The following is an 11864-nucleotide window of genomic DNA, read 5'->3' as shown; positions in this document are numbered from 1 at the left end:
AATGAAGATGCAAAGATACAACAGAATCAATAAATTAGAAGTTCGATATGAAAGCAATGTTCAAACACCACAGAACATCTACTTTACTAACACAGAACCATGTGCATATTAACAGTCTCTTCCAAAGCTTATGAAATAGTTGAATGCCTCATCAGCTAAATCTACTCTGTTGACCACTGAGCCTTGAGATGTGTCGAGCTTCGTTGCTGGGTGACAGGACGTGTTTTGTCCATGGGTCCCTTATACATGAGATGTGGAACTATAGAGGATTAGGTGATCGTAGTTCATGTGATTATGTCTAGCAGATGGCATCCTCAGTTCAGACACCCAAAGCAAGAGGGGTTGGCACATATTTCACAAGGATCCAAAGGCGTGATAATATACACTGTAAGATATAAGGAAAAAAAAGGAAACATAAATATTCATCTGACCTAAAGGATATTCTTGTACCACCTAAGGCCCAGTTTTTCAGATTTCTAAAATGCTAATACAGTTATTGTGATCTGTATCGTCTGAGTACAGCTACAATGATTCCATCTGTGTCTAATGACCTTTAACTGTCCCCAGAGTCTATTTGCACAGCTTTCCACAGGCCTCTTGTCTCGGATTATCATTCTAGTGCCACTTTATCATGCAACATTTTCAGGACGTGCATAGTAGGATGTGTACACAGCTAATCCTTGAGCGAGCCTGTGACTGTTTGTCAATGTGTTTGTCATCAAGTCTGCAAGAGAACCACTGCCCGAGTAATAAAATTGTTGTGTAATGTCTCTCAGAGGCGGTGTGGTAATTTCTTGTTTAGACGTCTGCATTGACTGCTGAAAAGATTAAATCAAGGCCAGAAACTATTGCAAACACATCACTAAACTCTGTGAAATTATAATGAAAGTGGCTACTGTTGATATGGTGCCATGAATGCTCAGTAATGCACCAACCACAGCTGACAATAACGACCAAGAATTGCACTCCTGTTTGAATAACGACGCCCAGCTGTTTGAGGACATTGTTTAGACCTAAACTGTATATTTTTGACCTGTTTGTAAAGGCTTCATGTCATCATTATGAACCAGAGGCCTTGGGGCTGAGTGAAAAAGTTGGAAGATATTAACAGTTGCTGTTAGGGCTTTGTCTTTTCATGGGAATAATTTGCAATAACAAAAGTGTAAAACATTACCAAATGTTTTCTATAATGTTAATAGTTTCAAGAACATACAATCCAAACATGGCATGTTCTTTCTTTCTTTCTTTCTAAATCAGAAGACTTGGGAGCAACACACAATAAAAATATTTGTTTGTGCCAAAACAATTCTGATGTCCTCTATTTAACATATCTCATTTCATTTTCATTTGTTTGTCCTTGGCTCAGTCTCACCTAGGTTGGAGAAAACGATGCCTGCTCCCTTCCCCTGACACACTGGCTGGAAGATCTGAGGCAGGAGAGGGTTTTCGCAGATGGCTACAATGCTCGTCTCAGCAAGGTGAGGGCTAATGTTGTCATCTAAATCCAACAGCTCCTTCATCTCCTTCACTGCCTCCAAGGGGAAGCTCTTGTCTCCAACCTGGAAAGGGGAAGGAATAAGAACTATGAGGCACAAAGAGAAAAACCTATACCGGTAACAATTAAAATCTTCCAAGTGCAGGTGCTAGAGAGACAGTGTGTGCTGTAAAGGTCTTGAGCTCTCAAAATTGAATGGGAAGAGAAGACTGGAGAACCACTTTAGTTGTGGCTTTGCAGCTTAGAGAGAACATGAGCCTGCTGGCACCTCATCCACATGTTTGGATCTAGGTCATTGTTGCTCAGCAGATTCAGCCTCTCCTGTCTACCTGCTTTGCATGTTATCTCTCTCCCCCTCTGTGTGTTTACCCGTCCCTCCTATCAGTGTGAATGCTTCAAACACAGGACAGTCTGTTCCGTGTTTGTGTGGCCTTCTTTCCAGCTCTGCATGTTGGAGAGGAGGGTGTGTATCTCAGGTTCTACCTATCTGGCTGGCTTATGTTTTACAACCTATATCTATATTTTTGTGATCAAAATTTGTGTATTTTTTTTAAAATTCTGTATACATTATATCTATTGCATGTGGTACTGGGAGAGGTCAGAGAGACATGTTGCTCTACCTTAGGTTTCTTGTCTAAGGACAGTAAGTGTTGCATGCTGTATGGATTGCAAAGCCTCCAAAAAAGGACCACCTGATGTCAACCATAACTATTTCTAAGATGCAGTTAGAGGATTAAAAGTAAGAAAAAAATAGAAAGAAACGAACCAAACAGCCTGACAGATGAGATAATACAGCAATATTTCCAAGAACAAGTGATACTCACCTTAACCTGCACACCTAAAGCTCCTCTGCACACACATAGCACCAAAACAAGGACAACGCTGAGCACTTTCATCTTGAGATGATGCTTCTCAGTTGAGAGGAGTGTGTCTTCTGTGCTCGCTGTTTAACTGCCCTTGCTTCTTATAAGGTGCCTGGACAGATTAGTGAGTGATTTATTAACAAAGACAACTGGCAGGGTGAAGGGAGTAAATGTACGGAGGGAATACCAACCAGTCAGGGATAACCAAACTGGAGCTGCACTGGATCCTCTTTTTTAGTTTATAACCACTACCCACTAAATTTGTTTATGACCTCTATCTCCGTTGTTTCTTCCGTCAGCATTATTTCATTATTGACTTTGGGTTTCATTCAAACACAACCAAAGCTTCAGTGACACCTAATAAATCTCGACCCTTGTCTCTCTCCCAGAGATATTCGTCACAGAGCTGTCTGATAAGGAGCAGCCATATATGTACAGAGCTGATCTATACAGGTCACTGCTTTTAAGGGCTGTGATATTTGCAAATTATGACGCTTTTCTAGAAGCAAATTTGTTTGGTGACGCAGTCAGAAAAAGGCCACTTAAAAAGATGCTTTAACTCCTTTATTTCAAAATAAACACATATGAACTAATGAAAAAAAAAGTTGCTTTAAGGAACAGTATACCCAAAAATGAAAATTCAGTCATTATCTATCTTACCCCCATGCCAATGGAAAGTTGGTTCAAGGTAAAGTTCTTTGTCCATAAAACATTTCTGGGTCTTCACAGCAAACCAGCATTGTAGCTTTCGCCCAGAAACAACTAAAGAAAGTGGGGATTTGTTTCGAAATGAAACAAACAGACACACAAACAAAAACAATGAAATAGCTTAGTACAGCTCGTCTGGCTTAATCCAAGTCTGCAGAGGCCCCCACGATGCAAAATGTGAATTGAAGATGTTATTTATTTGGACGTTTGAGCTTGTAAATGGAATAAGTGGACTGTATTTAGAAAGAGCTTTTCTAGTCTGACTGACCACTCAAAGTGCCTTACAACACAAGACAGCATTCATTGATTCGCACACACATTTGTACAATGTTGGCAGTGGATACCATGCAAGCACCATGAGTCCACCTGTTCATCAGGAGTGATAACCACTCACACGAACATCCTCACACCAACCTTCTGATCGGTGGATGACCTCCCTTCCACCTTGGCCACCACGTGTGCACCCACTTCAGGAAGGGTGTGCACTAATGCTTTTAGATTAACAAGACTTAAAAATGGTGTAAATATCAAATAAATTTGGGATGTCAGTGGTTCTGTGGACTTGGATTATATCAATCCATTTTATGTTGTTTTGCTGCATCCACTTTAGGTATTTAGGAGAATGCTGCAATTCTGTAAAGCTACAGAAATGTTTTGAGGAATAAGAAACTTCACTTGACTTTCCATTAGCGTGAGTAGAGTAGATAATGAACTGTTTGGGTGAACTGCTCCTTTAAGTCAACTTTGTGAGAAACTCGTTCTCAAAGTTGTATAACAGATAAGGGTCACATGTATGACGTCATTGTGTATCACAGCCTGGAGCTCTTCCATCTGTGAATTGTAGCCTGACTGTGTGAACTCGGAGGCATTGTTTCAGAAGTCACATCAAAGTCACAAAATTGACCTCTTTGGCTGGTCTGGCTCTGCTGAATTAAAAGAGAAAATCGAAGCCTCAACTATCTTCTTTATTTTTTAGAACTTTGAGACAGATTTTGTTTCTATTTTGGGCAAAGAGACAGGAGTTAAAATGGATTGTTTCAATCATCTACTAGTAGCCATGAGAACTAGAATTGTGCAAAATCTCTGCCCTTCAAATATTCCTTAATCTTCTGATTCAAATCACCATTGTCAATATATTAATAATAAATAAAAACAATCTTCTGTGTATAATATAGAAATGTCCCTTTAGAACACACACACAAGACACACATCCACTCACACAAAATAGCTGTTAATTAAAAACTATAAAGTAAATACTCAAGTATTGAAAAATCAATTTTCATTGATTTTCATTGAATATGCATTATGTAACTCTGAAATGAGTTGTGTATGGAGATCTAGGAGGACATTTAAACACATAATCATTTAAAAAAAAAAATCTGAACTGATTTTATCTCATGGAAAAATCATAGTGAAAAAAATGAAACGTCTGTTCTAGGCAGTGTGTGATGTAACATGTAATATGGAGTTTAAACTAAAACTGGTGAGTTATTGAAAAATGCACTATTTGTACCAGTACATGTTCCAAAGTACAATTAAGTTCAATTAAGTTCAATTAAAGGAATTAAATATTATAGCAAATGCAAGACGTAAATTCAGTTCTCACTGATGGAAAGATCTAGTGTGGCTTACGGCACACAAGTAAAATGAAATAATGTCCCTACAAGCTGAAATAAGTTTCAGCACACTTCAACATTTAATGCAAAGACTTGTGTTGGAAAGACATGTTGTTTTATGACAAAGTATGACAAAAGACAATATGCACAGCAGGAGATGAACTTCACCGTTACACAGATGCATATTAAAAGTTGTGAGTAAGAAAGACAGAATAAGACAGATAAGACTGACAATGGAAAATATTTCCCAAGTGTGCAGCAAACAGAATGCAGGGTGAGTAAGTCTGTGGTAAACCTCAAGGTAACAGCTGGATCAGAAATTTCAAAAATATTATCAGTGGGAGTTGTTGTAATTCTTTGCATAATTCACAAGTTGTGGAAGAATTTGACAGCACAATAACAACACCCAGTCAAAAGTCTCCTGTTTCATAAATGATATGAAAAGGCAGACTGCTGTCCTGACTCCAAATGCAGATCAGATCAATATTGGCTAAAACAGCAAGATATATGACCACTTACCTGCAAGGACTTTGTAGATAAAAGGTGCCATTGTTCAGTTAAGGAAGGCCAATCAGCTTCATCACACAGAACAGTGCATGACCTCCTGGCCTGAGTTAGTGATATGTTGCATGTAGGAGCTTCAGTGTGGACGCAGCAATTCAATTTTCAATTCAGTTTATTTATATTGCGCCAGTTCACAACAAAAGTTAGCTCATGACACTTTTCCATCAGAGCAGGTCTAGACCAAACTCTTTAATTAAATTTTATAATACAGAGAACTCAACTTTCCCCCTTGAGCAAGCACTTGGCGACAGTGGTGAGCAAAAACTGCCTTTTAGAAGGCAGAAACCTCGGAGTAAACCCTGAGATGGGCGGCCATCTGCCTTGACCGGTTGGGTTGAGAGAGAGAGAGAGAGAGAGAGAGAGAGAGACAGACAGACAGACAGACAGACTGAGGGAGAGGGGGGTGGGGCTCGAGGGAAGAAATACACAAACAGAGATGAGTAGCAGAAGCAATAGGGCTCGAAAGGGCACGTGATCTTGCAATGCATTGTGTGCTGCGGTCGCCATTTTGGATGGCAAACGTTTTTGTTTATATCCCTTGGCATTACATATGGTTCTGCAAGAGAGAGAGACACACCATGAAAAAATGGACCGTACAAAAGAGAAAGGCAATGGACCGTGCCAAGACAAGCTGGACCCTGTTCCAAAGGCTCGGTACCTCGAAAAAATTAGTAAAATTGGTGGAATCAAGCCATATGAGCACATACAGTGATATTCATCTGGGGTTGCACATTGTATTTTCTTTGTTACCTAATTTGCAGTGTTATTTATCTGCTTGCACACAGTCTTTTTCTGTTGACACCTTATTTGCACTGTTACTGGAACAGAACAGAATAAATACAGTAACTATACAGTAACTGTAAATAACGATAAAGATGAAGTATACAGAAGGTACTATGGTGATTATGATAACAATGGAAGCAACAATAATAATGGTAGTAGCTGTACAGAGTAGTAATAAAATTAAAATAGATTATGACTAAACAGTAGTAATTGCAGTAGGTTTCGAGCAGGACCACTGCAGGAAGTCTGACCACGATCCATGGGAACCTGCGAGACGAGAAAGCACAAGGACTCCAGGGAAGAAGTTGAGTTAGTAACATGCATTAATGGGACATAAATGTGTGCAGAACGAGAGGAGGAGAGAGAGAAGCTCAGTGCATCATGGGAGATTCTTAATCTCTTTAAGACATGATGGTGCCTGGCTGTTCAGGGCTTTATATGTGAGGAGAAGAATTTTAAACTCTATTCTGAATTTTACAGGTAGCCAATGTAGAGACTTATTGGGGCAACCTGATCAAAGGGAGTTACAATAATCCAGTCTGGAAGTAATAAAGACATGGGCTAATTTTTCTGCATCTTTCTGACTCAGAATGTGCCTAATTTTTGCAGTATTGCAGAGAAGAAAGAATGCAGTCTTTGAAATGTGTGTTATGTGTGAGTTAAAGGACATGTCCTGATCAAAGATAACTCCTAGATTCCTTACATGGAGCTTGAGGCCACGGCTAAGCCATCTAGCATTGCTATATCATTGGATAATTTGTTTCTAAGGTGTTTAGGACCCAGAACAATAACTTCAGTTTTGTATGAATTTAGAAGTTTTTTACTTGTAACCTTGATTTGTAACTGCTGGTGCTAAGTAAGGGTAAAGCTTCTTTTAGCAGTTTAGTAGGGATGGGGTCTAAGAGGCATGTTGTTGTTTTAGATGAAAATATGAGTGAATTTAACTGATGAAGGTCAATGGGAGAAAAGCAGTCAAGATAATTATCTGGTTGAACTGCTGTTTCTAAGGTTCAAGTGTTTGAAGGTAGATCAGTACCAACTGAGGTCAGTATGTGTTGAATTCTGTCTCTAATGTTTAAAATCTTGTCATTTTAAAGGTCATAAAGTCATTGTTTCTCAGGGTTACAAGGATACAAGGCTCAGCATGTTGATTTTTGAAATCCTCATAATCCAGAACTGAGAAGAAAATGGCTTCAGCATCCTTCTGTCTGCAGCTCAGGGACGCTTTGACAGGCCTTCACTAAAGGGTTGTATTCTCTGGCAATTGTTTTCTTATTTTATTACTTCTTTTGTATTGAATTTTTATCTCTTATCCACACCTCCAGGATGTTAAATGGGTGGAGAGTACCTTTAAGGTCCCTTTTATTTAAAGTAACAGTGGTCAAATTGTTCTTAGTGTAAAATGTATCTGTTTGTAAACACAATATATAGAAGAAAAAGTGAAATACAGTGACTTGGTTTTTCTATAAGCAACAAATACCAGGATGTTAGCATTGCTGCACTTGTGTGCCATGTATTATGTACTGTCTACACTGACTAATGTATGTGTCACTTCACATATACACGCACTCATCATTACATTAATTATCTGTCTTCAGACATCAAAGCTGTACAGTATATTATACAGCTGTTGAAGCGGGAATATGGAGAGTGCACTGGTGCCATGGACTGACAGTATATCTGCATAATGATGTAGTTAAGCTGAGTCAGATGAAATGCAAAAAATAAATTATTCACAATACGAAGCATGGTTAGATGGAGCCTATATATTAAACTGAAATGAGAGGAAAGGAGGCTTAAGCATAATTAAAACAGGATGCACAGGGGCGGTAGCTGTAACTACTAGTGGTGGACCTGTGGGTGTTAGGGTTACTATCCATCTATTTTCTATACCGCTTATCCGTCAGGGTCGCGGGGGAGCTGGAGCCTATCCCAGCTGACTACGGGCGAGAGGCGGGGTTCGCCCTGGACTGGTCGTGTTAGAGTTACTAAATAATGTTATATGTGCTCAAAAAAAGACATGAGTGAAGACAATAATAAGCAGTAGTCAGTGATGCAGAGGAAGTCAGCGCATTTATACAGTGTTACTGCCATAGCACTGTTTGTGTGTGTTACCATGTTAAGTTCTGCTCTATCACTCTCTCCTTCTCTACCGTGCTCCAACTGCCTTCCCGCTCTCCTGCAGAGGGTGACTGGGTGCAGCTGTGCCCACATACTCTTCAGGATCAGAGTACAAAGAGTGGGAGAGGAACAGCATATGGTACCAGTGGGCCTTGTGCCGACTCCCAAACACATGGCAGATGCTTGTGTGTGCAGCTTGAGTGGTGCTAAGGAGGTGCTAAGGAGGAGTCTGTGTGTTATGTGTTTGATTTAGTATTTTAAGTTAAGGTTCAGTTCTTGATTGTTAGACGTGTTCACTTCAGACTTAAACTTATTAATAAATCTTTCTTTTCCCCTAGGTTGTTATTTATTGTTACTCCCTTAATCCCCGAGACTTTCTCAAGAATGTATGACGCATTATACAGTTAAGTGAACTTGTTCATGTGCAAATGTTTGAAAGCTTTAGGCTATTTGTAGAATAAAATTCTGTTGCAAAAATAGAAAATAAGCTAAAAATGAACCAAATAATGTAAAAGCCACTATGTACCCCATCTCTGATAAACCTTTAGTACACTACCTGATCAGCAGCCACAGGAGGATAAAGACAGTGAATAGCTTATGAAGAAAGTTGAGCATCTAGTCGCTAAAGACCTTCATAAATTTTTCAAGCAGAGACCACCACTGACATGACTCCAAATGAATGAATACTAATGTTGCTCTGTGTTGATACTCATCTCTTCCAGTCTGCAAGTTACTGAAACCCAAATTGCTCCTGATGCTTCATTAGTGTATGAGTGCATGTGAATGTGAGCGTGTGGCTTTAGATAGACAGCACTGTACCATTCCTGATGAGCAGGATGCCCTCTTGCATACCATCAGTGTATGAATAGGAGAATGCTCTTGAAAACGTTTTGAGTGATTGAAATTTGGGTGTTGCAGTATACCAATAATGGTGCAAATGATCCAGTGCAGATCTTCTGGATTTTTGCCTTTTCAGTTCATCTACCTGTCTTTTCATTATTCACTAGGTGAAATGGTTCATTTGTACTCTCACTACGGTTATGGTTACAGACTCTCTCTTCACCACCCTATACTTGTATTTTAAATGTGACTCATATGCCAAAAGAGGAGACAAAACACACAATAAACAAAGCTGTAGAAATTTGACTGTTAGCGTTTTTGTTTTCATATCTTTTCAGATATTGCAATGACATTATTATTCTTTTGGCCACGATAATCATGCAGTAAAAATCATGACACCCCTAGCCAGTAGACAAGAAAAGCTATACATAAACTCAGCATTCACAAGATGTGTGACTAGTGCAAATGGCAGAGATATATTGGTGACCTCAGCTTTTTAATGTTTTCTGGTCCCTATTGACCCTATTGGAAGCTTTAAGTATATTTCTCACAAAAGAGTTTCCACAACAGGAAATGATCTGCAAATAGTGATATTTAATTGAGAGTTTGGATTTGCAAGAAAGAGCACAATATACACATAACTTGTCAGAGAAGGCTTTTTATTCAAAACAATGCTGATGATAAAGAAAAAAGAAAAAGAAAGTTCTCTTTTAAATATGTATATAAAGGTTGGTAATAGAAATGTAACAATCTAAATTTCAAAAATATAATGCATAATAAAGTACTGTGGGAAATAGGCTTAAAAGTAACAGTTTGCCAAATAAAAAACAAAACAATACAAAACACAAAACATACCTCAGTTTTTGACTGTTTTCTTTTTTGGCTTTTTTTTTTTTTTTGGTCAAGTAGTGACTTAATAATGTATGAAGTGCCCAATGGATCAGAGTCACAACCTCTGTATTCATGGAACATAAATCCACTGCAGTCTCATCATTGCAGGCAAACATTTTTAGAAATTTCCTGAAATAGTTTTGAGGGGGAGGGAAAAAAATCACAAGTCTTAAGCTAGGCAAAATGTTTCTGGCATGCTGCGTTTGTTTAGCAGCCAGTACAGGCAGCAAAGGCACAGATCTCACAGACGTCCATGGGAACCGCACCTGAAATAAATGCAGGGATCAGAAAAGAAAAGGTACACTGTTAAATCACCTGTAGCCAAATGTGTTACCATTCCATCACAAAGACCAGCTATTCAATACATAAAGGTCTCACCTAGTCTGGTGAAGGATGCAGATGCTCCTCTCTGCTTACAGAGGGGCAGGAACTCTTGTGGGAGCATGGGGTCAGCACAGATGAACATGGGGCTCGCCCTGAGTCGTGGGTTTTCTTGTCCTATAGCATCTCTGCTCTTTGTCAGCTCCTGAAGCCTCTTCACACCTTCCAGTGAGAAAGACATACCATTCTCCTGTAAGAAATGGCAGATGTTAGAATGAAAAAAAATGCTATTGTAGCATTCGGTAAAGTAATGTGACAATACAAAAGCACATGGCAAAGGTTTACACAGCTTTAGCGTGGTTTGTAAGCCACAGATTGCTTCCAGAAGAGTAAAGAATGCAGGCTTGTATGCATGTGTAGATTCTCAGTCATCCAGGTCATGTTGCGTAGAAGAGCTTAGATCGGGGCAACTGGACTTCAGTTCAGAAGTGAAGTCCAGCTTTTGGATCAGAATTCAGAACTGAAGAAGCCCTCTGGATCAGAGGTAAAATGTCTTCGTTTTTAAATGAAGTCCATTTCCCTCAACTTAAGCTCTTCTACGAATACAGTCACTGTATCATTTCTGCTCTGTAACATAACCTATATGCCTTAAAGATAAATACTGACACTGCTTCTTCTAAAAAAAAAAAAAATAGCCCAAGCTGGGCATTCTCAACATGAAGAGTCAGTCACACAGAAAAATGAAGTGATGTACTCACTTCAACCTGCACGGCCTCAGAGCTCCAGCCGAGAGCCAGGACGAGGACAGCGATGGTAGCTAGTGTGGTCATCTTCATGGTGACAACTTGTTTTTCTTGCAGCTTCTTTGTTTCTTCCTGTTGCAGTTCTTAGCAGATGCTCAGAGTCTGCTTTCCCTCCGTCCACAAGCCTCCTTTTAAACAATTCTGTCATGCAAAGTGCCAGTCATGTGACCAGCGGTGCTACAAATAGGAACAAAGTTTTTCTCACAGGTTAATAAGTAGTGACGGTTTTACAGAGTTGTAAAGAGAAATTCATAAATCCACTTTGACCTGATCACCTGTCTGATTATTTTATGGATCTCTGGCTCACTTGACTTCTCTGTCTTGCAGAATTGATCACACCTCTGGCGAGTTAAACATTTACTCCACTGATGACGTTGAAACCACAGCAGCCTATTGTTAGAAAATCCTTTTACTCGAACCTGTGAAAGTTATTTAACTTTGTTTAAAAAGACCCGGATCACATGATTATCAATGTTTTTATATATAAATGTAATCTTTTCACACAGTACGTTATTTATTACAGAAAATATTACAAAAAATATGCTGCTAAATGTCCTGGCAGGTACTGTTTTTTCCTGGTCTTTCCTACTGTTTTAAAACACCTAACTAAGCACACTAAAACATCTAACTAGGCTAAGACAAACAGACCAACTAAACACTCACAGTTGTAAAAGCTTTCATGAGCAAGTGAGTGGAATTCCAAAATTATACAAAAAAGATTAAGAAAAAAGTTTCTACATCACTTTGCTGAAAAAAACACGAATGCCTACATGCTTTTCTCTTGAGCTTCTCTCTAAAGAGTTGTCCTTTTAGTAGATTGAAAAGGTCAAAAACACTCCAGAATAAACTAATAGACACC

At 39.0% G+C, this 11864-nt stretch overlaps 2 protein-coding genes across 2 annotated transcripts; both read right to left on the bottom strand.

Moving 5' to 3' along the window:
- On the bottom strand, positions 1-2605 carry LOC124057163 (guanylate cyclase activator 2B-like). The gene is made up of 3 exons (XM_046385298.1): positions 2320-2605; positions 1373-1559; positions 1-385 (listed from the first exon to the last, which is right to left on the bottom strand). The coding sequence occupies exons 1-3, from the start codon at positions 2389-2391 to the stop codon at positions 315-317; spliced, it is 330 nt and encodes a 109-aa protein (XP_046241254.1). The 5' UTR covers positions 2392-2605; the 3' UTR covers positions 1-314.
- Positions 2606-9693: 7088 nt separating this feature from the next.
- On the bottom strand, positions 9694-11164 carry si:ch211-220m17.5 (guanylin family protein). The gene is made up of 3 exons (XM_046385297.1): positions 10961-11164; positions 10260-10452; positions 9694-10147 (listed from the first exon to the last, which is right to left on the bottom strand). Exons 1-3 carry the CDS (start codon positions 11036-11038, stop codon positions 10089-10091), a joined length of 330 nt encoding a protein of 109 aa, XP_046241253.1. The 5' UTR covers positions 11039-11164; the 3' UTR covers positions 9694-10088.
- Positions 11165-11864: the final 700 nt, after the last annotated feature.

The sequence above is a fragment of the Scatophagus argus genome, chromosome 3 (genome assembly GCF_020382885.2).
Source record: "Scatophagus argus isolate fScaArg1 chromosome 3, fScaArg1.pri, whole genome shotgun sequence".
Classification (NCBI taxonomy): Eukaryota; Metazoa; Chordata; class Actinopteri; family Scatophagidae; genus Scatophagus; species Scatophagus argus.
This window is presented reverse-complemented; position numbering and strand designations above follow the sequence as displayed.